Raw genomic sequence first — 12,660 nt, forward strand, 5'->3', positions numbered from 1 at the left:
CATGTCTACAGGGCTCTAATAATGCTTTGTTAATTTTAATCTGAAAAAATAATTTGTCTACCCACCAACTATATTTGGTTTCTTAAGTTTTTATTATTTGCTGTTTTATTATTATTATTATATTTATTTATTACTGATTAATTGATTTTCTTTATTCTTGATTTGTTTATTTATTTTTCATCTTATTTTGTGTAGAAAAATAAAAATTAAGATATTTGAGAACAGTGGAATGTTTTATCAGAGCTTTTATTGTAGAAAATCGTAACCAAAGCACTGAAAAAGTTTGTATATTTTTCTGTTTTTAATAAATGCGTTTTTTTTTTTTTTTGTTTGTTTTTTTTTTGAAAACCTGATGCGGCCCAGCCTTGCCCAGACCCTAGCTCCAGTGGCCCCCAGGTAAATTGAGTTTGAGACACCTGTCTTAGACCCACCTTGGAACTTTTGCTGTCTGGGCTGATGGCGTCCTGCGCCGCCACTGCTGCTGTCGATCCCTGGTTTGACCCCGACGACCCTTGAACCTGAAAGTCCCTCTTTTGCGAGAAGGACAACTTCTTCTTCCGAGGACGCCCCTTCAAATTGGGAGCTGAAGGAAGAACATTGGCGGTGTTAAAGCAGCGGTAGCTCAATTTCAATAAGCCATTACAAGACATTTCTTTTTCTCAGTATATAATGTAAAGGTAAAATTATTACATACAATGTCTTTAAGTGAGTTTTTGATACTTTTTTATAAAAAGGGGGGGAATATTGTCACACCAAAATATGAATGAAAGTACTTTTCGTGAGTAAAACCAAATCAAATATGTCATGTAAAGTGACACATTGGTCCAACTGGTGGTGGACATTGCAATTACAATTATTATATATAATTGCTTTAGGTCACTTTTTTCCATTTTCAAAGAAATATTTTTAAACCAGTCACTCAATTATTAAAAAAGGAAATATTTTATCAACAAAATACCAATTTTACCCACGAAAAATCCAATTGAAATGGTCAGGGACAAATACTGATAAAATACAAACACACACACAAAAAAAGCAAAATGGCGTCCAGGCTGGTCCACCTATACTGCAACAAATTATAGGAGAAGTTGCTGATCAGCAATGCTATTCTCCAAGCTACCACAAGCTCAATTACTGTTACTTTAAGGCACAATTATCACATACTGTTGCTTTATGTCAGGCGAAAGAAAGCAATCTGGCTGTGTGCTGATTTGTTTTTTTTTTTTCAAAAGATATATTTTTACAACAAAGCCTCGCTAAATCTGCATCTTCCAGCGTGGCATACAGCGCGCAGACAAAAGCGCATTTCCTCTTTGATCACGTCGAGCCAAAGACGACGTTTACAAGCGAGGGAAGAAAATTTCACATGCCTGCTAGCCTGTAGCTAATTATTCTAAAAACTGGATTAACGCAGTGTGAGTACTGGGCAAATAGAGCTGCACTGTGCTCGTAAACAGCGGCCTCGGGTTCGGGAAAATGGACTGAAACTGTTGCATACGAGACACAACAAAGCACAAAGATTAAAAAAAAAAAAAAAAAAAAACTGATAGAGATGTTAGAAGATGGCTGAGGTCGTAGAGAATGAAATGAAACGACAATAATTCAGTTTACTGATTCCTGCCTTCCCTGGAGGCGCTCTTAATCAAAAACACATGAACCTGCCTGAGAAGAACGCTGGCACATACAAGCGCTCAGTTCACATTACACACACAATCAAGTATTTAAGGCCGCCAAGTCCACCCCCCCACCCCCACCCCTTTTTTTTTTTTTTTACACCCACGTTTGTGTCATGTAACGTCTTGGCAGAGCGCCTCACAAACAAAGATAAGCAAAAAAAAAAAAAAAGATAAAAACTTCTTTCTTCTTGTCTGCAGCTACACTGGAATGAGTATTTCCGTCACGTCAAATTCCAAAATGAAAGGCGGCGACAGTGGTTTGTAAATAAAAATTATCACGAGCAAGCGAGGAGAGTTTGTTGTGCATGCATGAGCCCTCTGGCACTGGCAATAAAAATAAAAAAACACAATAATCCTCACTTACATACTTGCTGGGTGTGTTTCTAATTAAGACGCTCGCTCTCTTTCATGAGACCTGACATACACCGTTCAAATTATTTTAAGAAGGCAGAGAATGTGTCATTCAGTCAAAATCATTTTAAAGCTACAAGCTATGACATTAAAGATTCATAGATGTAGAATAGCACTCGGTAGAGCAGGACAATTAAGACTGAATTAAAGATATCTTCATCATTTTCGACGATTTTGTCAGATTTTTCAAGGCACAAAGTATATTTTGTTGTAGGGTTCATAAACATAGCATATACTAGGGGTGCTCCGATTGGTATCAGCCGATATCGGTGGAAAAAGGACTATATCGATATCGGCCGATACTTTAAAACGCAGATCCACCAATCAGTTTTGTGAGAATAGTGTTTAAAAAAACATAATATATATATTTTTTTTAGAATAGCACTTAATACATACTGTGTCCATAAATGCAACAAAATGCTTGAAAAAAATATGAGGATTGTAACCACTTAAGTTTTATGGGGTTCTTTCTCATGGAAATCAACAAAGCGGTTCTTGCATAACACTGCTAAAAAGGACAGCAATCAAAACATTGACATCCTTGGGGGAGGAACTAAAATTAGACTGGAATGGCAGACCTACATCAAGGATCAAGAATTTTAATTTGGATCAGAATTGCACGCCTTCGTCGACTGTATGACATAACACAGCATAGCTAACCTTGCATAGCATAACATTACATAACCTAGCCTAACCTAACAAACAACATAACATGCGTAGCATCGTAAAAAACAAGGTAAAATAAGCTAACCTAACCTAAAATATAGCGTAACATAGTTAACCTAACCTAGCATAGCATAACATGCATAGCAAAAGATAATGTAACATAAGTTAACTTAACCTAAAATATAACGTAACATAGTTAACCTAACCTAGCCTAGCATAGCATAACATAGCAAAACATAAGTTAACTTAGCATCGCATAGCATAGCATAGCACAGCATCATGTAACATAACATAACACTCGCGTAACATACCATACCATAACATGCATAGCATAGCAAAACATAAGGTAACATACGTTAGCCTAACCTAGCCTAACATGCATAGCAAAACATAATGTAACATAAGTTAAATTAACCTAGCATAGTATAACGTAGCAAAACATAATGTAACATAAGTTAACCTAACTTAGCATTACCTAACTTAGCATAGCATAACATAATGTAACATAAGTTAACCTAACTTAGCATAGCAGAACATAATGTCACATAACATAACACTTGGGTAACATACCATACCACACCATACCATAACATGCATAGCATAGCAAAACATAACAAACATAAGCTAACCCAACCTAGCATAACATCACATAGCATAGCATAACATAAGATACAGTTATGTATCAACAGTATTATTAGGATAAATATTAGGATATCCTACCCAAAAGATACAAGAGTACCTTTGTAAAGAGCATTGAGCTGTGTGAGAAATTTCAAGTCCACATTGACTTTAGGGGCCGCCACAGTGTGGTGTATTTTTCAGAAAAATAATAACACAAGAAAGACTGCAGGGATGCATGTTTTGACACATTTTCACCCTTTTGTGTGCAGCGGTTCAGGGGGGGAGAAGAGTTTGCTTGCACAAACAAGTGAACACCAAATTCAATAAAATGTAATTGGCTGCACAATGTTTCTTGTATATTGCTTGCTAACAAACCAACCAGGAAGCACAATAAATGTGTTAGTAAAGCAGTTACGAGCCTGTACACACACACACACACACACACACACACACACAAGAGTTGTGACATCACTTGAAAGAAATGGTGCATAGTTCTCAGTGAGGTCACGCTCTCCTGAACATTTCTGTTTTTAGCCCCACCCCCCCGTCACAAACCACCGTTTCTCCCCCGCCTCCTGTGACACCCCGAACGCTGTTACATAAGTGACCTGTCTGGTCCCATTCATCGCCATGGCCAAAGAGTGTGTAAGAGAGCCATTACGCCGCCGCGTAACATGCTGATGTCGCAACATCTTATTGATGAAGCACAGCAACAACAACCAACAAGCCAAAAAAAAAAAAAAACATTGCAGTGTGGCCCTTTTTTTTTTCCACTCCCCACGGCGGGAGACGAACACGAGGTCAAGTGCAGCCAAGTTGCTGTAGAAGTGCTGACTTGCGTAAAACGGCGGTGGTGGCGGCAGTGGTCGTCAGCCTCGGGGATGAAATGGCAGCCGACTGAGAGGCAGCAGATTGATTTTTTTTTCCCGAAAAGGATGTTTATAGCCGGTGAGAAACAACGGTTTTACAGCACACCCTGGGAGATATTGTTAGCACCTGGTGGGTATTCTGTTGTTTTGAGCGTACACTTCCACAAAATGTTAAAAACAGACAGCGTACAGTACAGCAACCGCTTCCTGTCCTCGGTGTGTGGCTTTTTTACGAGCTCCTGATGAGACTTACACATGTCTTGGGTTGACCGGAGGACTTCACAAGGGTATGTCCGCAAGTATACGCCCTGTGTATTAACCTTTAAAACACGTCAGAAAATTCCATACGTGCATGCCCAAGCAACAGCTGGCACGCTAACCGCTAACTGTTAGCCAATGAGAGGCCAATTCTAAACATGCAATGTTGTTCTACTCCAGTCCTGTGGATTGGAGCACAGTGTGATTCACCCCCCCGAATTATAGTGCCATCTGCAGGATCTGGTGGGTCACTGCCCCACTTTGGCCCCATTGCAAGCAGACCGTAACCGAGTGAACATATTCAAGGTAATTGGTTATGTAGTAATTGCATACGAGTGCTAGCTAAGCTGTTTAAGTGCAGTATGTCAAATTGTGCAAAATGTCTGACATATTATGCTAATTTTTCGACCCTTTGTATTGAGTTGAGGGGCGGCATGGCGGTCGAGTGGTTAGCGCGCAGACCTCACAGCTAGGAGACCAGGGTTCAATTCCACCCTCGGCCATCTCTGTGTGGAGTTTGCATGTTCTCCCCGTGCATGCGTGGGTTTTCTCCGGGTACTCCGGTTTCCTCCCACATTCCAAAAACATGCTAGGTTAATTGGCGACTCCAAATTGTCCATAGGTATGAATGTGAGTGTGAATGGTTGTTTGTCTATATGTGCCCTGTGATTGGCTGGCTGGCCACCAGTCCAGGGTGTACCCCGCCTCTCGCCTGAAGACAGCTGGGATAGGCTCCAGCACCCCCCGCGACCCTCGTGAGGAAAAAGCGGTAGAAAATGAATGAATGAATGAATGTATTGAGTTGTGGTCTCCTATAGAGCAGCTACACACAATAACCGGCACAGAAACTGATTTAGATTTTGCAAAATCTGTATTTCCTTGGATTTGTGCTTCCTAATTTATTCCACCCACATCCGGGCATGCCCACTTTGCTGTGATTGATCACACATCGATCAAACTATGAACCATATAAGGAAGTCCACTCCCCTGTGATGTCACAAAGGAACAGTTTAAACACGCCTTTTCAAACACAGTGTTTTGAGCCATCCCAAACTTCTTTTTAAGGCTCACTTCCAAAAGCGCTAACCTCATTATCTGAAACTATGACATCATTTAACACGATAATACAACATCCTAACCACATTTATAGGTCAGAAAAGTGGAAAAAGCATAATAGGTCCCCTTTAAGCCTCAGAGATCACTGTGATCTAACGCCTTGATTATGCGTCTCTTGAGTGACAGCTTCATCCGAACACACTGTTCCTGTTTTATTCATCGGATGGTAACAATAATGGTGAAAAAAAGTCGAGATGGTGCGAAAAGCCAGTCACAAGGGACCACAATAAACTACACGGGTTGATGCTGGGAAGGCGGACCGGCGTGTGTGAAACACACACACACACACACATGTTTGTAATATGACAAGATGTCCCAAACATGCACAAGGCAACGTGCTGCACACCCATTTGTGGCTCCCACGTGACGTATATCCAAACTCCCTATAATTACCACTGTGACATTTATAGTTTCACGGCCAAGTTGAGCAAAAAGTTTTAATTTGCCAAATGAGCGTTTAGTGCAGACACAAAGAATTCTCCCCAGTTTAAGAGCTAATTAGCAAGTGTTAGCATTTAATTGAAGATGAGTCTGCAGTAGGATTATAATGTAGTCATCATTTACGGGAGACAATTGCTGTATTTCCTTCCTCTGGCCATCAACAACAATTGATGAAGTCAAACTATAATCCCTTTTTCCTGCTCACATGAGGAACAGGGTGGAAAAACATGTCATGACACCCTCTCGCCCCCCCACCCCCACACTGTTCAGTTACAAATTCATCGACACCCACCCGACAGTCGTCCACGCAGCTCGCCGCCAAAGGCAACGGCAATGTTGCAACGTGCGACCTTGTCCATATAGAACAGCGTTACTGACGGCAATACCGTGCTACTCACGTCATGTTTACGTTACGCTTTGGCTAACAAAACAACAGGCGCGAGTGGAATGGGCCAAAAGGTGAACAAGTGCAACAATAGCAAACTGACAACATCGGTGCTCATTTTAAAACATCACAGCATATCATAGCAGACCCCAGATAGCAAGTTAATATGCGCTTAAGTGGCTTTTAAATTAGGGAAAATAAAGGACCAAATAATAAAAAACATCATATATATATATATAGTTAGTTATAGTTAGTTATATATAGTTTTTAATATATATATAATTATATTATATTATATATGTATTATATTATATATAATTTTATATATATAATAAATATATATATATATATATTTATAGATAAACATTATATATAGTTTTTAAAAATATATATATAATTAGGTTATATTATATATATAATTATATTATACATAACTTATAATTATATTATACTATACATAATTATATATGTATTATATATATAATAAATATATTTAATATATATTAATATATTAACATAATATATTCTATAAAACTTATAATCATATTATATTATACATAATTATATATTTATTATATATAACTTTATATATAATAAACATATACATATATGTATTATATATTAATATATTAACATAATATAATATATACATATATATATTTATATATTACATTAATATATTAATTAACAAAAATATATATTATAGTTAATACTATAGTTATATATTAATTAAATAAAATTAACATTAATTTAAAAAAAAAAATTAAAAAAAATATATTTTTCTACAAAATGATTAAATTTAATCATTTTGAATCCTACTTTTCATTCCACCAGTATCGAAAGTTGTCACTCATTTCACACTGTCTATTGTTAGCTGCAGCAGCTAGCCTAGCTTGGATCTTATCTTACGTTTTAAAGCATCTGTTTTATAACTCGTTTATAGCAGGCACGGCTAACGGCTCCTCGTGCACAGCGGAACATCCCCACAACGTCCTTTGTTAGAATGCACTTGTTATTGTACGTGTTTATTCTGTTTCACACCGGATGTGAATCAGCTCAGTCAATAAGCTTAATGGCGGGGATTTGTCAATGAAACGTTACCCGGCGACACGCCCGCGCCCGGCGGGACAAAGGCTGTCAGTCATACAGGGTTACTGAGGCGCAATGGAAATTTACAACAAGCCATAAAACACAACCGTGCCGTGACAGGGTTTGAACATGCTCCACATGCAAAAGTGGGCGACCGCGAGGAACAACAATGCTGCACAAATAAATGTGAGAAATGTAACATTCACACGTTGCATGCAAAAACACTCATTAACGGTGGACCAGCCAGGACGCAGCCAGGGCAGTCTGTGGTAATATAATATAATATTACTGTTTTGTAAAGGTCATGTGTGGCGCCCCCTATGGGGTGTGATCAATTAAAATCGGATTTAGCGGTGGGGGTGTCAAATAACAGCGCCATCATGTGGTGTGTGTGTGTTCGAAAAACAATAGCACAGGCAACACATTTTGACACATTTTCACCCTTTTGTGCGCCACCGATCAGGTGGAGTTACATCATGGGGGGCCCTCATTTTATTTTAATGACTGTAGGCGTGTGCGGGTTGAATTCCTTTCATGTTTCCATTGGCATTACTGTCCCTATTAATGTCCACGGTATCTTAAAAGGACAGTGCCCAAACTAACCGACATGGATGGCAGGGGTGGAGACCTTAGAGCAGGGGTCTCAAACACGCGGCCCGCGGGCCAAATGTGGCCCGCAGGACACTAGTTTGAGGCCCCTGCCTTGATATGAAAGTTAGTGTGGCCCGCGCAAAGTTTGATATGGATGCTGTATGGTATCATGTACCCAGAAAAAATGATTACGTTTGATTAATGTTCATGTTAAAGGTTAAAAAACTGTTAATAGTTATCCTCCCTATCCGTGTGGAAGTGGTAAGTTTTTGGCTATTTCAGTTTAAAGGAAATAACTTGAAGGCTACCGTTTAGGTGGCTAGCTCTCTAGTTTGCGAGTTAGCATGTGTCTCAAGACCCTGCAGTTGCGCAATATGTTGTAAATAAAAAGAGTATAAATGTGACTATAGTCGTGTTTTGTCATGTCTACAGGGCTCTAATAATGCTTTGTTCATTTTAATCTGAAAAAAATCATTTGTCTACCCACCAACGATATGTGGTTTCTTAAGGTTTTATTATTTGCTTAAGTTTTATTATTTATTATTATTATTATATTAATTTATTACTGATTGATTGATTTTCTTTATTCTTGATTTGTTTATTTATTTTTCATCTTACTTTGTGCAGAAAAATAAAAATTAAGATATTTGAGAACAGTGGAATGTTTTATCAGAGCTTTTATTGTAAAAAATCGGAACCAAAGCACTGAAAAAGTTTGTATATTTTTCTGTTTTTTTTTTTTTTTTTGGAAAACCTGATGCGGCCCAGCCTTGCCCAGACCCTAGCTCCAGTGGCCCCCAGGTAAATTGAGTTTGAAACCCCTGCCTTAGAGGAAGATGAAACCCTTTCCTGTGCTCAGAATCCATTTAAAGTGAGACGCTGTGATTCCTCTTGTTTGATCCACTTCCCAAGCTCCGACGTTCCCTATCCAAATACACCAGCACCACCAGTCCTTCCCGATTCATTCCCCCCCTCCCGCTGGCTGGAGTGACAGCGGACGTCACTAACTGCCCCTCCACTTGTTACTCAGCATGGCCTGATGCAAACCAGCTGCTCTCAGGTGGACCGCATGGACCCGGAGAGTAATTGGAGCTAATAGAAATTTTTAAGAAGACATTGGGAGTTGAGTGCACGTTGCTGATAACATCATTTTTCTGGAAGTGGAGGTTATTGAGGCCATCAAACTGAATTAATGAATTTTGCAAAGCAATATTCTTAAGGTCGCATCTGCTTTAAAATAAATGACTTTTTCATTCTGAGAATGGAAAATGATCCTGATCTACACACCACTGGGGCTGGAAATAAAAGACTTTCCATTTCTACATGTCAAAGCAACAGGTGGCGCTATAATATCTAACCATGAGGAAAACTCTAACCATCTTCTACGCCGCTTAATCCTCAGTAGGGTCGCAGGGGCATTTGGGGCCTATCTCGGCTGACTTTAGGCGGGGGGCGGGGTACACACTGGAATAAAAAATATTATAAAACAAAAATGTACATGAGACAGTGTTTGTGATGAGATTCCGACATGAGGCGGTCTGCCACAAAGGTTCCTTGTTCCTCGCCATGACGCCATTTCATTCACAATTTGTCAATTTCCAGGAGATTCTTTACCCAAACCAACCCAAATTACCTAGAAAGGTGGGAAAAAACATATGTATGTATTTATATATATATTCATTCATTCATTCATTTTCTGTCGCTTATCCTCACAAGGGTCGCGGGGGTGCTGGAGCCTATCCCAGCTGACTTCGGGCGAGAGGCGGGGTACACCCTGGACTGGTGGCCAGCCAATCACAGGGCACATATAGACAAACAACCATTCACACTCACATTCATACCTATGGACAATTTGGAGTCGCCAATTAAGCTAGCATGTTTTTGGAATGTGGGAGGAAACCGGAGTATGTAGTATGTATATATATATATATATATATGCACAGCGGACGAGTGGTTAGCACGCAGGCCTCACATCTAGAAGACTCAAGTTCAATTCCACCCTCGGCCATCTCTGTGTGGAGTTAGCATGTTCTCCCCGTGCATGCGCGGGTTTTCTCCGGGTACTCCGGTTTCCTCCCACATTCCAAAAACATGCTAGGTTAATTGGCGACTCCAAATTGTCCATAGGTATGAATGTGAGTGTGAATGGTTGTTTGTCTATATGTGCCCTGTGATTGGCTGGCCACCAGTCCAGGGTGTACCCCGCCTATGATTCGACACCACTAACTAACTAGACTAACCAGATAACTATGAAATAAATAGGAATATTTTTCACCATCTTTGTCATTTGCTTCCTGACCAGGTCAAATCTGGTTAAAAGCAAATAAAAGATTCAAACACCAGGAGGCCTTGCAGATAAATTGCATTTATATATATTGACGTCCACTTCCAAATATGAGCGTAAATGCTCCGCATACGTTAAAAACAGCAAGCAAAATAGGTCACATCCTTACTGAATGTTATCAAACGTAAACACAGCATCCTTCTTTGTGTTAATTCTGACTATTTATCACATAGTGATCTTGGGGTGGCGTGAGGAAGACATCAATTCATATTGCAGCCCACCCCCCTCCCCCCAACCCCCTCGCCCACCTTCACCTGCTCTATTTGTCTTTCTGTAATAACTGTGTGAGTGGCAGCAAAATGTGATTACAAAAGGGTGGGGCTGGGGGGGTTTGGGGGGGGGGGATAATTACTTTGCATGTCTAAACAAAACACAACATTAAAAAGCTATTATCACAAAAAAGGATAGAATGTTCTCGGTGGAGGGCAGCCCCCCCCCCCCATCCCCACCCCCCTGCAAGGAAAGGAGGTTGCGTTTATGTTATCAATCATCATCAAGGAGACGCCATGAAATGACGTTGCCATGGCGACCAACCCACCATTCCCAACGACAATTGTTTATTTAATACGATAAATACTACACACAGTGAGAGCCGGATGGAAAAAAAAATATCAATAAAAATGAAATACACGCTCATTGAACAAATGAGTACTTGAACAAAAAAAATCCATACATTTGCGGGGACGCCAATGCTGAACCTTGAAACATGAAGGGCTCGGCTGTATATATCATTTTTTGCTGTAGCGCAGCCATAATATATCTGCCAGTAATAAGTTCATGGACACTCCATTCACGCTGTCAGTGTAAATATTCCTCATCGCCGCCAACGAGCGCCTCTCACCCACACCGCCATGACTAAGTCGCCTCCAATTTGACATCTTCCTACTCACATTCTCGTGCATTGACCACTTTTACAAACACCAGACGCCTTCGCATCCGATCCCCCCCCCACCCCTCTCCTCGAGGCACATTGAGCTGCAAATTGCCGGAGTTTCGACGGGGCCAAGCTGAGGCTGACAATAACTACCGGGAGCTTAAAAGTCATGATGATACACCAACCGCCACATATAATAATAGTTGCCAAAGCGACCATAGATCAGACATAGCGGGCATCAATCGCTATGTTTATATTCATGTTTGTTTTCATATTCATGATTGTTTCTGTTTTGGCTCGCCTCCTCACAGTTAAAGAAAATGGGAGGACGTTGCCCAAGACGTTAGTTCAGGGAAGACACTCCACTCCACGCAGGCATCGCTACGGGCTACAATAGTACTAGATATTTCGTAGAAATCGGCCGATACTGATCAGTGGTCGAGTCATCGGAGCATCCCTAGCTAAAGGCACTAAAAAAATGAAAAAAGCTTGAATATTGACACTTAACTCATTCGAGACCAAACTCAACTGCACGCTTCGAAAGACATATTTATACATATTTTTTAAAATATAAAAAAATTAAAATTAAATTATAAAATATAATATAATATTATAAAATATTATATTATAAAAAAATAAATTTTATTTGTATTTTATACATATTTTACGTTATTTTTTGTGCAAGAGGCACAAAGAGGTATTGATGCAACTCTACAATATTAGAGAGCATGTTTGATGCGGTTTTAAGCCGAAAATAACGGCCACATGCCGGCAGAAGTGCGTTTTATAAGAACTCGGCCTGCATCTGAAAAATGCTTTGCTGAGATTGAATGAGTTAATAACACTATGTTTTTTAGTAATACTGTACATTATAACAATCTATAATATATATATATATATATATATATTTATTGTATTTTCCGGAAAAAGTCACACTTTTTTCATAGGTTGGCTGTTCCTGCAACTTATACTCCAGAGCGACTTATAAATGAAAAAACTGTTTATGTTACATAAACACTGGACACCTTTTCTGTTCATGTTTATTTTTTGTGTAGCTGGGATAGGCTCCAGCACCCCCCCACGACTCTCATGAGGATAAGCAGTAGCATATCTTACATCTATTCAGCCTGTTCTCTATTCTTTTATTGTTAGAACTTGCCTTCCAAGATGACGTAATGTCTGTTTTGGAAAATAAATTACCTGCAAAAAATGTGACTTATACTCCAGTGCGAATTATGTATGTTTTTTTTCTACCTAATTATGCATTTTTGGCCTTGTGCGACTTATACTCTGAAGCAACTTATAGTCCAGAAAATATG

At 39.4% G+C, this 12,660-nt stretch overlaps 1 protein-coding gene across 3 annotated transcripts in view; it reads right to left on the minus strand.

Moving 5' to 3' along the window:
• arid5b (AT-rich interaction domain 5B) overlaps positions 1-12,660 on the minus strand; it is a 119,878-nt gene that overhangs the window by 34,426 nt on the left and 72,792 nt on the right. For all 3 annotated transcript variants that reach the window (XM_058058363.1, XM_058058364.1, XM_058058362.1), the window contains one exon: positions 432-583. In XM_058058363.1, the coding sequence (XP_057914346.1) occupies positions 432-583 (152 nt within the window). The remainder of the gene's footprint in view (positions 1-431; positions 584-12,660) is intronic.

The sequence above is a fragment of the Doryrhamphus excisus genome, chromosome 20 (assembly GCF_030265055.1).
Source record: "Doryrhamphus excisus isolate RoL2022-K1 chromosome 20, RoL_Dexc_1.0, whole genome shotgun sequence".
Taxonomy (NCBI): Eukaryota; Metazoa; Chordata; class Actinopteri; order Syngnathiformes; family Syngnathidae; genus Doryrhamphus; species Doryrhamphus excisus.